At 40.6% G+C, this 17,491-nt stretch overlaps 1 protein-coding gene across 1 annotated transcript in view; it reads right to left on the reverse strand.

The window, feature by feature from the left end:
* Positions 1-5,554: 5,554 nt before the first annotated feature.
* Positions 5,555-17,491, reverse strand: part of Mocos (molybdenum cofactor sulfurase) — a 53,184-nt gene continuing 41,247 nt past the window's right edge. Inside the window, exons 14-16 of the mRNA XM_015482424.2 lie at positions 17,144-17,282; positions 12,065-12,169; positions 5,555-10,318 (exon numbers count right to left, since the gene is read on the reverse strand). Of these exons, the coding sequence (XP_015337910.1) occupies positions 10,166-10,318; positions 12,065-12,169; positions 17,144-17,282 (397 nt within the window). The 3' untranslated portion in view covers positions 5,555-10,165. The remainder of the gene's footprint in view (positions 10,319-12,064; positions 12,170-17,143; positions 17,283-17,491) is intronic.

Genomic DNA, 17,491 nt, shown 5'->3' on the forward strand with positions numbered 1-17,491 from the left:
TAAGGGTTGTGTTCCCTAGCAACCTGACAGGCCAAAGAAGAAAGAATTCTGAATATAGCATTTGACATGTGAAATAAACCTAATATGATTCATTAAAAATCTACAAAGTTTTTAAGATAGTTGTATTGCTAAAAGCACTGCCACCTTGAATCAAAGGGACTAAGATTGTACAAAATTTAAAAAAAAAAAAAAAAAGCCTTTGCTCTTCAAAGAACTAGGCATGGAACCACCATATGACCTAGCTATCCCACTTCTCAGTATTTACCCTGCAGAATTAAAGTCATCTTACTACACTGATACATGCAGACCCATGTTTATGGCAGCACAATTCACAATAGCCAAACTATGGGGCCAGCCTAGGTGTCCATTAATGGATGAATGATTAATATGTATATATATCCCAGGGTGGTATATATGCATAGTGAAGTTTTATTCAGCTATAAAGAAAAATTAAATTATGGCATTTTCAGGAAAAATGGATGAAATTAGATGCCTTTATATTAAGCAATATATGTCAAACTCAGAAGGTTAAGGGTGATATGTTTATTCTCATATACAGAAGCTAGAAAGGAAAACAAAAATAGGGGAGGATCTCCTAAAAACCAAAGGGAGAGGAAAGGGACTGAGGGAGGAGAGGAAGAGAGGAAGTGCTAGAGAGTGATATTGGTCAAATTATATTGTTATATTGTATGAAAGTATGAATATGTAACAATAAATCCCATCAATATTTACAACTATAATGCATCAAGTAAAAAAAATGTGGAAAAAGGGAAAGAAAAGAGAGGCCTCTGTAACTCCAACTTGCAATAGGTAAGAAGCAGGCTATGAGAAGTATTCAGGTGAACGCATGGTGCCATTTCTTTAGGAAATGGAATCTTTTATCATAGCATGGTGCTCTTAGAGCCAGGAGAATAGTGGACTTGGGGACTATCCCTGGGAGCAGAACTGGGTCCTACTCTCCTGGAATAGGAGCTGGCAACATGTACCTGGCCAGAGTTTTCAATTGTTATGTGTCTCCCAATCTCTCCATTTATAAATAGGAGTGCCTGTTGAAGTTCTTCTGCCCCAGTCTCATCATGGTACATTGGGTGAATGAGAGGCATGTATCTTGTCTTTTGAGATCAATGTCTAGGGATCGAAGGAGTTGTATCTGAGGAGTTGCTCTTGAAAGTTCTCATCTGTGCACAGATTCAAACAGAAGCTTCCTTGCCACTTTCTCAGCTTGTGCCCCATGCCTGATTCTAAAATCTATGTTAATCAGTTCAAATTTTTGCTAAGGCCAATTTCTATTTTATTTAGTCTTTGTTGCAAAACAAACCATCCCCAAAATGCACTAGCCTAAAGTAACCATTTTATTTGCTCTCGATTCTGTGGACCAGCAATCTGAGAGGGCACATCTTGGGGTACTCATGCAGTTGGGGTCACCTGAAAGCTTGACTAGAGCTGGATGGACTAAAATAGCCTCCCTCTGAGTCTGGTTATATATGCTGGCTGTCAGTTGACTGGTCTAGGAGACTTCTGTTGGGACTGCTCATCTTGTCTCCAGGTGGCTTCTCATGCAGCAGGCTAGGCCTGGCCTCTGCACACTGGTGGTCTTCAGGGTACCATTCTCAGAGGTCAACAGCAAAAGTTGTAGGACCTCTTGAGTCCTGGGCTTAGATTTTATGCTTTGTCTTTTTTTTTTTTTTTTTTGCTCTCTCTCTCTACTTTGGAGTACGGAAAGGGATGTGAAGTAAGCCAAGGCCACCCAGACATTAAAGGAATGGGAAGATACATTGTACGCCGTGATGGTAAGAAAGTACAACACATTGTTGGAAAGTCACTGAGTAGGAGAAACTGTTGCAGTCAGCTTCCTAACAATCTAATACATGGCGCTATATGATTCTATGCCAAAAGTGATTTTGACTCAGAATTGTGAGGATCACTCTCTCTCTTTTTCTGTCTCTCTCTCCTCATCATCCCTCTCCTTCCCCTCCCTCCTTTCTTCTTTTAGAACCTTCTTATGATTTCTAATATACTGACAATTTATGATGAGCTATGCTGATCTGTGCTCTTTTTCCAGATTATCAGTGCATTGTTATTTTTTTTTTCTTATCTTGAGATTCTGTCCTTCATTGTTGGAATGTCCTGTATCATATCTTTGATAATGTCCTCTCCACAGTGTTCTCTGCTTGTTTCCCTCTCCCTCCTACTGGGGATTGAACTCAAGGCCTCACGTGTGCTAAGCAAGTGTTCTACTACTGAGCTATACCCCCAGCCCTCTGCTCTATCTAGAACTTTTTTTTCTTTCTTTTCTTTTCTTTTTTCTTTTTTTTTTTTTCCTCTTTTTTATTTTTTGCATGTTGGACCACTAAACAAATTCTCTCATTTTTTATAACTTCTCTGTCTTGCTAGTCTCTTTGATTATTTTGTTCTACTTTCTGGAGGAATTTCTCAAATTTCTCAAGTATTTTTTCCTTCTCTTATATTGAATTTTATTGCACTTGCATTTTTCATTTTTAAAGTTTCTTGGGTTTGTCTTTAAAATATCTCGCTATCAATAATTACATTTTCTTTCAGGTTTTCGTCTTTTGGCTGCACTGCTCCTATGCTCTGTGGATGACTCTCTGACTCTGGAAGCTGACTAGAAGCTCTTAGGTATATTGAGGTGCTTCACCTGGTGGGCTTCACTACAGACCCAGCCACTAGGGAAACAGATTTCTCCTTGAGTATCTTTGTCCCCTCTCTGGGGTGGTTTGCTTTATCCAGATTCTTACCAGTATTACCTCTAGCTCAGAGCAAGAAGGGCCCCAACCTTGGACTCCATGTCTTAGAGGCCTCACACTGGCCCTCACAGGCCTAGGAGTCAATAGGACTGAGATATTATGTACAAACCAAGCTGCTCCCTCTAGATTGTTCTCTGGGCACCTGGAACAAAATAATTTCTTACCCAAATGGCTCTGAACATGTGTCCAAGGCTTCTATATGCCTCCTCTCCAAATCATCCTTTTAAGGGTAGACCCCACTTCACCCCTAACCTGAGAAGGTAGCTGTTTACAGAAGAGTGATGACATTTGGGTGTATAGGCTCAGGTTTCTACACTTCTGAGGTTCATGGCTCAGAGGTCGAAAGAGCAAAGGTGTAGGCCATAGATGGCAACCAGAGCCGCTGGGCCAGCTCTCTCTAGGCCTTCATGTTCCTGTGCAGAGCGCCAAGGAGTTGCATATGCTTATGTTATGCTACCTTACATTATGCTAGATATAAGCTTGTTATATACTAACCATTCTCTGTATATATCTGTGTGTGTGAGCACAGTCATACATACAAGAAAGAAACAGACAGACCTGGCAAAATACCCAATTAAAAGTAGCATTTAAAAAAAATCCTAAGGAAAATAGGAGACCCCAAAAGAATGATGGATGCAAAGTAGGTTGAAAAGTAATCTGAGAAATAACTCAGGAACTAACTTTTAAAGGATGGCAACTTCAGTAATGAAAATTTTCTCAGATCTGGTCCATTCAGGAAGCCAGGCAGAGTCCAAAATGCCATACTGTGTGTCAGTCTTCTGTTCAGATTTACTGATCCCATTTGAACTAGTTTTCAATCTCCTGAAGACATGAAAATCTGCACTGACCTAATGCTGCCACTGGGTGGTAGACCTGGCTTCCTATGACTTAATAATTTTAAGATATTGTACTAAACACAAAATGTCTCCTTTAATTCTTAAAACAATTTTATAAGATAAGTACTGTGGTTTTCCTCACTTTTCAAGTGAGACATAGTAACTCACTTCTAAACAGTAGTATGTGCCATGATATTAATTTGGGGATCTGCACAGTGAAATATGTAGAAGTTAATTTCATCAGCATGAGAAGAGATTGGAAAAGGACAGATTGCAAGATGTTGCCAGGTGCATCCTAGCTTTCCTTCTGCTTCCAAGGGCACCTGCAACCTTTCCCTGTGGAAGAAAGAGCCCCAGCCTTTCTCAATGATCTGGGGTGCTCAGAATACCCTGTGCCCAGTGAAGGATATTGCTGCTACTAGGGTGCATGGCAGGACCTTTGTATTAGGACCCTCTTCAGGTACCAGCCAGTGTTTGGTTCCAACAGAGGATCTCTACACACTAGATCCTGTAGCTGGTGCTCTCCTCAGCAACTTTCCACCCTTGTTTTAGATAAAGGAAAGTTGATAAAGATGGGGCATAATTGGTCCTGATGTTTTCTTCTAATCAAGGCAAGGTCACTAAAGAGCAAATGCCACTCACTGGAGCCAGTTTTCCAGCACCTAACTTCCCTCACCACTGCAGAAAGTTTGGGGCATGCTCCCAAATTACACGTCATCTCCCCTGCCAAGGACCCTGGAGGCCAGAAACTTATGGATGGAAGTGTACAGGAAAGCTCAAACTTAGCTTCCTGCTTCCCCCACAGATGACACTGCTCTATCATAGTGCGAATTTCTTATCCTTCCCCCTCCCAAACTATTATGGTTTGTATTTGGAATGTCCCCCAAAGTCTTGTGTTGAAAGCATGATCCCCAATGCACCAAGGTTCAGAGGTGGAGCTGTTAGGGGGTGATTAGATCACAGGGGCCTTGACTTCATCCACGAATTGACCCAATACTGGCTGAATGGATTATGGGGAGGTGGGACCTATTTGGAAGAAGTAGGCCACTGAGGCAAATCGTAGATGGATTTATCTTGTCCCCAGTCCCTCCTGCACCTCCACTTCCCATCTACCACAAGCTAAGCAGGTTTCCTGTACCATACCCTTCCACCATGATGTTCTGCCTCACTTCAGGCCTCAAGCAGTGGTGTTGGTCTGAATCTTTTCCTGCTCTGTGTTGTTCTTGTCAGGTATTTTGATCGCAGAGATGAAAACCTGACTAACACAAGCCCTGCCCCTGAACATCTGCTAAAGCTGGATGTCCAGCCCTCTGCTGGCCTATATGAACCACCAAGCTCCCTGAATGCAAGACATGTGGCTTTTCCTTTTCTCACAATGCAGGAAAATGGGAGGTACAGGGGCCTTTACAGCTCCTGATTGTATCTCTTACCGATGCTTTTTATCATGTTTTTGAGGTATGTAAAAAGGAAAGCAATTTGTTCATTCATTAAACAATATGAGTGAGGTGAACAGAGCATGGACACCTGAATTAGAGGCTCCAGTTCAAATCCCAGCCTCACCACTTACCAGCAAGAACCAGAGACAAGTGACTTACCCTTTCTGTGCCTCAGTTTCCTCATCTCTAAATGAGATGATTGATAGCAGTAGTAGCTTGCTCATACATGTGTTAAAAAAGATCAAGTGATCTAACGCACTTGTAGGGCTTAGAACAGTTCCCACACTTACAAAGATACAGCCAGTTTAGCACAACAGTGAAGAGACCAACCTGGGCCCAAATCTCACCCCTGCTATGTACAAGTTCCCTGATCTTAAGTGGGTCACTTAACCTAAGCCTCAGTTTCCTCATTTACAAAATGTAAAGATTAAATACCTATCCCATAGAGTTGCAAGAATTAAAGTTCCATAAGGCATTATCAATTTTCATTCACAAATATTGAAATTAACAAGCTCTGTTAAGGAAATAAGCACATTTTAATGTATAGAGAAGAATACTTTTTTGTATGTATCAATTTTAAATACTACAGTCAAAATTCCAATATACTGCTCTGCCACTTCACCAAATGATCTGTTTTCTTCCACATTTTATAACCGAGTGGGAAGCTATCAGCTTCCACAGAATTAAATGTTGCTGAATGAATTAATGACTCACATCATTAAGTAACTTTATTTTTGAACCAGCTAATTTGAACCACAAGCAAAACATGTTAGAAGAGTCCAACTATTATGAATTCAACATAAGCATTTTTATTCAGTTGGGACTTCTTAGCAGAAACCATATTTCAACAGGTTTATATGTTCTTTCTTAAATTAGGGACCAAACAGTGGGGGCAGGGGGGTTGTTTGTTTGTTTTTATGATGACAGAATTTTTATTTGCAAAATAAAAAGTGTTAACAAACAATAAAACAAATCCATTACTGTGTGCCATATGATACATTTCGGAATGAACAATTAAACAGTGTGTTTTAAGTGTTTCACTCTAATTTCCAAACAGCAAAGCAAGTTACAGAAAAGGTGGTTTTCCTCATGAGAATAATGTTGTAATAAATGACTAATTATTTTATTGGTTTCTGCTCAACTGTCATCTGACAGCTCCTCAGATGTCCTGTAGGAGCTGTAGGTATCAAATGCATCTTTTTGTCCCCAGCACCAAGCATGGTGATCATCACAACAATCAATAAATACTCATTGACTATAGCTAGTGAGACGACTAGGAGGAGATGACAGGTACATGCATGGAGCCCAGAACAACAGCAAGACAAGATTTCAAAGGGATGATTAAACCAGGCACTTATCTCCTAAAGAGCTGCCCAGAAAGTCCACAAGAACTGAGCTTATTGCAAGAATCCTGGAGAGACCATCAAAAATAAAGAACAGAGGAAAATAAGCATTAAGAAAAGACACAATAAAGGACAGGAGTTAGTATTTGCACAGAGAAATGTCTAGAATCCTAGGCACAAAGCATTCAGGGTCTTATGTTCCTCTGACAGGGTGGCAGCTTCAGAGGTTATTTCTCTTTTTGCTCAGCTGTATTTTCTACTTTTCCCACAATGGGCATATTATTTCTGTATCAATTTATTGTTCTCTGTGAGCTGGGATCCAACCTCTGAAAGTTTTTTCCTTTCCATAACCTGCATTGGCCACTTCTGAAAAGGGGTTGTGCTCTGCAGAATACACAATTTCTTCAACTGAGTAGCTTTGTTGTCCCTCTTTCTTCCCAAAGGAAGAAAGAGGTCTAGAATTCTGTTTCTACATTTCCAATAGTTTCAGTCCTTTTAGTCCAGGATGGTGGTACTTTTGCTAATACAAAGCTCTTGGGGAAAATTGAGGGGTATTATTTTGGTCAACTCTATATATTAAAAGTTGTGTGACAATTTTTTTAACTTTATTTTATTTACTTATGTGGTGCTAAGGATTGAATCCAGTGCCTCACACATGCTAGGCAGGTACTCTACCACTGAGCCACAACCCTAGCCCCTGTGACAATGTTTAATCAAGAACTTTGAGTTCTTTGGCTATATTAGGTTTTTATGGTACTACACATTCAAAGCTTTCTGGAAGTCCAGTCTACCTTAATTATTTCAGATTTCTTATCTAACAGCACGACGGCTGTGGCCTTGATGTGGTTCTCTCTAGCCCAAGTTTATCTCTCTCCTTCGGAACTTTGCTGAAGCTGCAAAAAAGGAACCCCAATATTCTGATATTTTTTTTCCTATTGTTTACTCTAACACGTCATTTCGTTGGCATGAGGTTGGTGTCTCCAAAGACAATAGACAACAGTTTGATCAAATATTTTACCATGGTGTAACAAAGTTATCTACTTTCCAAATTGAAATATTTAGAACCTTACTATCTGCTATCCCTCCTCCTCTGTTCAGCCAATAATGGGCTTGGGGGGGTGGTATTTTAGTAAGGTACAATCAGATACCAGGTTCTGTATCCATCATAATTCTTAGAAACAACAAAATTAACACCTGCAAGATTAAGCGGAAAAGAAGTGGATTAAAGGATATTGTGTAACTCATAGGTTCCCCCCAGAAGACTAAGAACCAGTCATGGAGGCTGCACAGGGTAGACTCCTGCAGACTGTGCCAGGCACAGCACCGCAAATCACCACCATGTCTACTGCCACCCAAACTGCCTCCATCAAGCCACAGGGATTTTTACTTACTTTTTACAGCATTTAGTGTTGTTTGCCAGAATATTCCTTCCACTTACTAAAAAATTACTAGTTTATAAATGTTGATGCTTTATCAAAATTGTTTTCTTTATTTATTAAGATAATTAGACTTGCTTTTTTTAATCTCTTATTGTTTAATTTTCTAAAATAAAAGCAACATATAGTATACTTGAAGTAAACCCTACAGAGTCATAATGTATAATCATTTTAGAGACTTCTGGACTAAGTTTGCCACTTTTTAAAGAATTTCAGAACTTATGTTCACTAGTGAGAGGGGGCCCATAATTCTCAGTAATGGCTATATCAACATTACATATATCGAACTCCTGAGCAAAGAAAATTACTAATTAAAAGAGTTTATATGTCCATAAAAGAAGCAGTTCATTGAGAAAACAGCAAGCTTAAGTGTGAATGCACCAAAAAAATGTAGCTTCATAAATCAAAAATGGATAGAGCAGAAAAGAGAAAGAGACAAATCCACTTTGTAGTTAGACATTTTAGCAACAAGACACACGATACAAGGAAAGAAAAATACAACCTAGTATCCCTCATGAACACAGATTCTCAACAAAATAGTAGCAAAGCAAACCCACAGGGTTACCTGGGAAAGCAAGGCTGTTTCAATATTTGGGAATCAATCAATGCAACCCTCCATGAATATGCCCACAGAAGAAAAGGCAAGTGATCATATCACAAGGCAGTTAAATCATTCTGAATTTTAACAAAATTCAAATCCATTCATAATAAAAATTTCCAGCAGCCTAGGAATAAAAGAGAATCTTCCCAATATGATAGAGCTGATCTATGAGATTTCTATAAATAAATCATACAGTGAATGAAAGATTGAATACTTCATCCCAAAATTGAGAAAAGACAAGTATAACTACTATTTTGGGGGGTGGGGGAGTGTACTGAGAATTGAACACAAGTTCTTAGCCACTAAACCACATCCCCAGCCCTTTTTTTATATTTTATTTTGAGATAGGGTCTCACTGAATTGCTTAAGTCCTCTCTAAGTTGCAAAGGCTGGCTTTGAACTCACAATCCTCCAACCTCAGAGCCACTGGGATTACAGGTGTGTGCTACTGTACCCAGCAGTATATCCACTCTTAAGACACTCATTCAATATTTCTGGAATTCTAGCTGGGGCAATAAGTCAAAAGGCAATAAAATTTATAGAGATGAAAAAGGAAAAATTAACACTTATATTCAAGGTAAGATGATTTTTCATGAACAAATTCTAAAAGACATCTTTTTTGAAAAACTAAATTGTCAAGTTTCAAAAGGTCACAAGATATGAGATGACCCATGAAAGTAAGTCCTATTTCTATACAACAACAATGAAGATTTAAACATAGGCTTTAGTACTTTTTATGCACAGCCTGTCAGGAGCACCATTCTGTTCTTACCAACTAGGTGGATTTGTGCAAATTACTTTGAACCTTGGCTTCTCCTCTAGAAAATGGAGCTAAAAACATGATTCTCAGTGAGATAAATAGGAATAGGAACACCATAAATGTGAAGAGCCCTCCCAAATGCCTCATTTTTCCCCCAGTACTCTATCCTACCTCAATGTTACACTTAGCTCCTGTTATCTTGTACAGAAGAAAGAATTTGTTAAAAAAAGACAAAATCCAGTCTGGCCCCTGCACTAATCTGATTAACTTCAAACTTGTGAACTATGCTCAAAGTGTCAACTAAACAGGGGACAAGGATGGTGGTCAAGGACAGGAAGTAAGAGAAACAGGAAGTTCCTGGATCATCATATAAATATTCTGGTCAAAACTCCCCTCAAGGAATGTGGTCATTAATCTGGGCCCACTGCCACCATGTACACAGGAGGACAGGGACATCTCATGCCCTCAAGATCAGTGGGCATAGACACCCTTCATCAGCACAGAGAAGTTGGAAAGAGGCTGAAGATTCTTCCTAAGAAAATGGTGAAATAAAGACTGATAGTAGGTTCAAGAGTCCTAGTTCATTTCATAAAAACTTTATCTGGAGCCTGTGCACACCTATGATTCTAGCTATTGGGGAGGCTGAGGAGGCAGGCTTGAGCCTAGGAGTTCAAGGCCAACCTGAGCAACATAAGGAGACACCATCCTTTAAAACAGAATTTTTCCTTTGACCACAACAGATCATATTTCAAATATATATGAAAGCCTCACCAGGTATAGGCATAGTATTCAGTCCTGAGGCCTCGGAACTGCTCTTCTGGGTGCAGCCTCTGCAGATGTGCAGAGTGAGAAGTCAGAGAAAGCAGAAGACAGCATGCGCTTACCTCCAAAGAAAAGAACTGTCCTTATTTAAAGACCAAGTTCTACTAAACCAAACCTTAAGAATAGCAGAAATCATTGTAAGAAAGAAAATTAATGCACACAAATTTTAGGAGCTAACATCCTGGTGTTTCTTCAGAGCAGGTAAGTTGTGGAGTTCCACATTCTCTTTAGACACAGGGAGCACCTGAGATCCCACAGACAGGAAACATGGAGAAGATAAATCCAAAGATTCATGCATCAGGTATACACCAAAGTTCACCTGTGAACAAAACAGGGACAAGAAAGGCTAGGTTGTTTTAGTGGTTAAATCAACTTTATAAATAATAATCCTTACAATAAAATTAGATCTCTAGAAACACACTGGGCCAAGTTACTTGGTAGGTTCTACCTGTTATATAATAGAATACAATGAACATGAGGATAATCCTAATTCCAGACCTCAAAGGTTCTCTTTCCAAGGTGTCCTTTACCTACAGTCACCCCACATGGCTTTCTAGCTAGGTGATTCTTTTTGCATTTCTCATACATCCTGTGCTTCCTGCAGAAGCATCTTTTATCTGCCCTTAGCCTCTGACCTCTGCCAGGCTGATTTCCTCTGTTCCATAATGCAAAAGTCATTTGGGAATCAAAATGGCCAATTCTGCACTTTTCCTTGAGAATTAAAAATTATAAATTAAGCTCTCTGAGTTCCCTCAAAATATAGATGGAAGGTCCAAAATGAAAAATTATGTAAATCTGCCTAAGGTTCACCATCAATGAAAGTGAGCCAGTAAGAACCCTTAGGAGAACATGATATACCCCCAGATCTGTTAGTTCCTGCATAACCTCTGTGGATGCTTTTGTTCTCAGGCTGCAGGCTTGGGAATTAACTAAATCTCAAGTTCATTCCTTAAGACTTATGCTCATGTGGGTAAAGAGTACACAATCCCCTCTGTACTCTCTTGGCAACTTTCTATCTTAAAGTATTCTAAAATTTAAAAAATAAAAGATTTGTGCAACAATGCTGAGAAACAGTACTCCTGTATACCAGAGACTTTGGGCCCACCCATCCCTTCTGTAGGTACCTCTGTGTGCACTATATCCCCAGTGGATGTAGCCTTCATCAACTGGGCAGATGTCTTGGTATAGCACTCAAGTGCAATACCTCTGCAGACCACATCTATATAGACACTTGTATAAGACAAAAACTGTGGAACATAACCCTGCTTTTTTAATTTCTATTAAAAATCTATTAGAGATTGAACCCAGGGCTTCACATCTGCTAAGCAAGTGCTCCACCACTAAGCTGCATCCCCAGCCCTAAAACCCTGCTTTTGAATGAACACAGTACAGAACATTTAACCATGAACTACCCTACCACCTTAGTGTTAGAAATTGATTAAATGTTTGCATTATTTCCGTTAATTTTCTCGAATTCTTTTATGCTTCATGATCGCTTCCTTGGCTCCCTGGAATTCTTCACCAAGAAAGAGTCTCAAAAGAAAATATGAGACTGAAAACAAATGTTCCTAAGAATGAACATGTTAGCTCAACTTTTATAACCTGGAATCTATAACAACAACATTTAATCATTTTAACCTTCAAGAAGATAAACTGGCAGGAATACATATATATATATATATATATATATAGTAAACTTTACTGAATCTATGTATTACTCTATTCACAGTAAGGCATTTGACTCTCCATGAGATCACTGCAGTGAAGAAAAGAATAATTGGGAAAAAAGAAATAACCTTATTTATTTTGATGCTCTCTATGTCCTCGACAAAATTTGCAAACATAAAAATACGTAATTTTTTTTAAAAAAAGAGGAACCAATGTAAAGGAAAATAAGATGGAGCCACAGACAAGGTCAGGACCTTAAAACTAGCACACCAGCCTTGGAATGTGCAGCAAATTCTCCACTGGTAAAAGTAACTTGGCATTATTATAAATATAGTTCTGGTGTCAATCATGCACCAAGATTTTTAAACAGGGTATTATATTTTGCAGTCATGCCTACCTTTCTCTCACGACTCTCAGAAAGTTTTTGGAAAACATTTTGATTTCGTTGCCCAGTTTTCTGGTCGATGCAAATCATCTGGCATCTGTGACAAGGCCCCAGAACCTGCCAGGTGAGATGGGAAAAGACAGAGTTGCCATGAAAGTAACCAGACCATCACACTTTGCAAGGAGAAATCATACAGATTGAACTTGCAATCCTCCTGCCTAAGTACAGAGCCCCAAAGTGGCACTTCCTCCAAATGCCTGCTTGTTAACCCAAAAGCTACTTCTTTAGCACTGAAAAGAAAAAGACCAGTGTAGCAGTGGGGGTGTAACTCAGTGGTAAAGCACTTGCCTAGCATGCAGGAGGCCCTGGGTCCAAATCCCAGGACTGTGGGAGAGGAAAAAAAACAAAAAGCAAGGACTTAAAGAAGAGTGCCTGGTCTGGGAGATCAGGAAGGAAAGAAGAAAAGCACTCAGTGATGAGAAAAACAAATTGGGAGAAGAGAAACCCCCAGAGGGTAAGCATTGGGCCACTGAGGGAAAGCCATCAGAAACAACCTTCATGTGCTTATGTCCTTCACCCAGAAACTTCATGTCTAGGAATTTGACCTAAGAAAGGAACCAGAAGTGCAAACACAGTGTTAAATGTGAGGATTTGCCCTCATATCATTGATAGTAGGGAAAACTTGATAACATCATAAATGGCCATAGTAGAGAAGAATGGTGACGCAGACTATGCTGCATAGATGTGACCTATATTAAAAATTAATGTATAAAGTTTTTTAAGTATAATGGGGAAATATTTGTTTTATAAGTGAAGTAAACAGGAAATGTAAAGGAAAATAAGATGGAGCCTGGGCCTGGCCAGCCTCCCTGGGCCTGGCACCTGGAGAAGGGATGCCAAGGTCCAGTAGAGCCCACCAGCCCCAGGCCCAGGCCTCAGCTACCGCCCAATAGACAATATCTTGGGTAAAAATCCTGTCACTTTGTTCATTTATTATTCATTTATTATTATTTTTATTAGAGTATTTTGTGGGATTTTTTTTGGGGGGGTTTTGGTTTTTTGTTTGTTTGTTTGTTCGTTGGTTGGTTGATACCAGAGATTGAACCCAGAACCCAGAGGTGCTTAACCACTGAGCAATATCCCCAGCCCTTTATATATTTTATTTAGAGACAAGGTCTCATTAATTTGCTTAGAGCTTCACTAAGTTGCTGAGGCTAGCTTTGAACTTGCAATCCTCTTGCCTCAGCCTCCCAAGCCACTAGGATTACAGGTGTGTGCCACCACGCCCAGCTTAGAGTGAATTTTTTAAAGTGTGTGTGTATACTTATGTACATACATCCATACATCACACAAAAACACATGAAACGTAATACCACACTGCCTAACACAGGTCATACTGCAGTAGAACATCTACATTCGGTGGCCTGCCATGATCTTTTACTGCTTTGATAGCAAGAAAATCCCCCACAAATGTTAATATTTAAAAAGGAAGTTTACAATTTAACTGTAGTGAGATATTTCTTTGATTGCACACATAAAAGATGCAAAGGTATTCATTTACTGCTTGTTGGGTTTATGTTTATGTTTCTGTTTTTTTGAGACAGGATCTTGCTATGCTGCCCAGATGGACCATGAACACCTGAGTTCAAATGATCCTCCTGTCTCAGCCTCCCAGGTAGCTGGGACCACAGAAGCACATCACCCAGCCCAGCTACTGGATTTTTTTATAACCATTCCTCCTCTGCTCGCTCATGGGCACTAAAATTAGAAGCACTTGCCTACTCTGGAAGTGTCTTGGCCTGTTCTTATCAATCACATTCTGGTCAGTGGGCATTAAACTAGTGGAGAAATAACTTCTCTGTGGTACCAAAGTCAAGATGCCCAGGCCACTCAAACAAGGTGTACTCTACTGGACCTCTGTCCCACGGCTTGCCCTTGGTGCTCAGCAGACCCACCATCTCTCCAAACCTCATCTCCACATCCAGCAGCTTAGCTGGCTTTGACAAAGATTCCGGACACTGTTTCTGAGATGCCAAGCCCAGGCCTGGCACTCGATCATGCTCAACAGTGGAAACTATCACTGCTATAGACGAGGATCCCTGAGATGGAACAGGAGCCAGAACTGCCCTCAGCTAGGAAATGTCAGACTCCCTGGACCTGGCACCTGGGGAAGGGACATCAAGACCCAGTAGAGCCCACCAGCCCCAGGTCTAGACCTCAGTACCCCCCAATAGACAACATCCTGGGTACAAATCCTGTCACTTTGTTCTAAAGACCCTCTTAAAGCAGTTTCTCAAAGTAGCAGAAGGAGAAAAACTTTCCCTCTTCAAGTACAGATCCAAAGAAAATAATTTTCTTAGGATGTTGTCCTCTTAGGTCTTTTCTCTGGTACTCAATTGGTATTTTTAAAACTTGTGCATATAAACTCATTGAAAATTAAGTCAAAGAATCCAGAAGCTTGAAGGAAGAAAAGAGAAAACACTTCTCAGGGTCTCCCCTTCCCATCCTCAGGACAAACACTGTTTAGGGACTATGGCTCATCCAAGATCCTGGCACAAAACTGCATACACCCACACATCTGCAGTGTGTGGACACACCCTGACATCTGAGAAGCCACTTAGGTCTCTTTCCAATTATTCCACAATGCACGACGGACATCCTTCCACACCAGGGCAGGAAGAACCACCTCATCCTCGGGTTTTGCAATTTTCACCATGGATGACCTGGCATTCCCGTGGGCTGATAAACTTAGCTCTTCTCCTTTGGAGCCACATAAATATTCTCAATAATTTTGCAGCAGAGGTTTTAATCCACACAATTCTCTTTTTTGTTGGGATTTGTTTAAGGATCCACTTCCCAAAGTAAGATGATAAAGTCAACAGTGTAAAAGTATTTATGACTAATGATATCTGGTAAAAAAAAAAAAATTGCTTTCTAAAAGAGATGTGCCAGTCTCAGAGCAACTGCTTCAACACAGAGTATTATCATCAATAAATACCTTCCATGGGCTGGGGTTGTGGCTCAGTGGCAGAGCGCTCGCCTAGCATGTATGAGGCCCTGGGTTAGATCCTCAGCACCACACATAGATAAATAAATAAATAAAGGTATTATATCCATCAAAAACTAAAACAAATAAACAAACAAAAAACTTCCAAAGACCTTCTAAAAGACACAGTGTTAACTATAATTATTTAATGATTGTCCATGATTCCATTTATGAATCTGTCGTAATTGGCTTAACCAACTTCCTTATGGATACTTAGGATATTCCCAAATTTTTCAAAATCACAATATTACTTCAATAAGTAATCTGGTAATATGTCTTTGCACACTTGTATGAGTATTTTTTTAATAATTTCTACCAGTAACATCATTGAGCCAAAGGGCAGGCAAATCTTAGCCTTATTAGTTGCTGTTTATTCAGAACAGACAACAGACAACAAAGCATGAGGAGAGGTCATCTCAGAAAGGTTCCTTGACTAATGAGTTTTCCTTGTATTTATGTCTCAGGTACCTGTTCCAGGTGAGTTCCTGATAGTGCTCCACTCTAGTTTAGTTTTCTCTCTTCTTCTTCTTCTTTCTTTTCTTCCTTTCATCCTCCCTCCCTCTCTCATATAGCCAATAAGAAATATTTAGTGCCTACTTTGTGCCAGGCAGGGTATTCAAGAGCAGGCATCTTTAAAACAGCAGAGACCCCGTGATGGGAAACAAGGAAGAGTAGAGGAGGTCAGGATGGAGGGACGAGGAGAAACGGCAGGAGGGCCGGAGCCAGAGACAGGTCTGTAGGACAGAATCTGAGAAAGAAAAAAGATAGCCTTATGAATGGTGGAAGGTCAGCTGCCAAGACAAGAGGAAGATTGAGAGTTAAGTGAATAAACGAGATCCCTGGGACCTTTTGTTATATCATGTAATTTACCCCCTCCCCTGTCCCAGATCTGGAATTCTTTAATGAAGACTAAACATTTAGTGCTTTTCTGGATGGTCAGGTGATGGTCCCTTTCAGTGCAGAGCCTGGATGCAAGGGAGCCATATTAAAGCCAGTTTATGCCACTGGCTAATACACTACTATTATTAAACCAATTTCCTTCCCCTCTGCAGAGCAGAGTGCATTCTCTGCAGATGCGATATCCTTCTGACCCTAGTTATTTCTTATCTTTCCTGTCCATTCCATCAACAATTACGTCTTGGGTGCTAATCAGGCCAGGACCATTCTAGGTCTAAGAGGTATAGCAGGGAACAAAACAGTTTTGGTCTCCACCTTCATATGCTCTGGAAGGATGAGATGAGCAGGTACCATGCAGAGTGTGTGGATCAGGGCCATCCTTTCCAAGGAGGTACTCTCTGACCTGGGACCATGGAGCCACATGCCAGGCAGAAGGGACAGCAAAGACAAGGTGCAGAGGCAAGTGGGTTGTTTTGTTTAGGGGATGGAGAAAGAGCTTTAATATCAGAGACACAGAGCAGAAGGGGTGATGGGCTCAGAGGACAGTAGGGTCAGATCTCACGGGGACTTATCAGCATGTGAAGTACAGATTTTAACCTAAGACTCTTCTTCTCTTTCTCATGTTTTTGAAACCCAAAGATTTGAGGAGCTCAGAGCCTGGGGAGAGATGGCATCAGTGGTTTTCCCTCTGCATGCAATCTCCTCCCCAGCTGCCAGAGAGGACAGAGTCAGAGCACATGGAGGAGATGGAGTGAACATGGTCATCGAGGGATCACCAGGCTTCTGGGTCCCCCTCCACGTGCTCCAGATGGCAGAAACCCAAGTTTCAGGAGCATGAGTTCTTACAGACAAACATTCTAAGAAAACAGAGTTTAAGCCTAGATGTGATGATGACATAGAGATAGCACCAAGCCCTCTGATGGTCTAGGGGCACATTCTCTGTTCCTTATCTGAAACTGACCACTGCACACTCGTAAGAAGTAAAGGTTAGACCATTCTAAGAGGCATCCCAAAATGCTGAGGTCCTTCCGCTGAGATTCTTTGAGTAAGAAACAAGGATTTCCACCTGTCACCACCCAGGTATGGGGTTGAGGTCAATCGCCACTGGCAACCCTTGAGGAAAGATGTTAGAACTTCCTGGAACTTACCTGGAATCTCAAGGGACCAATTGAGATCTCACCCCATTTCTCTTCTTCAAAAGCCCTTGTTCCATTGGTAATGATATTGGCACGGAAACGCGAGATGAGATCTTTCATCGGGAATAATTCCTTCTTTCCATTCTCATCACTGTTTTAGACATACCAAAAAGGGTGAGTGGAGGGAGGGTGGCAGATGATTGCACTGTTGTAATAATTCAGCATGCCTGCCACCCAATGCCTGACTTTATCAACTCTACTCCAGCCTGAGAGAATAAGGCCAAGAGACACTCATGTGCTAAGGACACATCAGCAACCCCTTTGAGATATGGTCTCACCTCCAGGGAGCAGCCCACAAAG

This window comes from Marmota marmota, unplaced genomic scaffold (assembly GCF_001458135.2).
Source record: "Marmota marmota marmota unplaced genomic scaffold, marMar, whole genome shotgun sequence".
Classification (NCBI taxonomy): domain Eukaryota; kingdom Metazoa; phylum Chordata; class Mammalia; order Rodentia; family Sciuridae; genus Marmota; species Marmota marmota.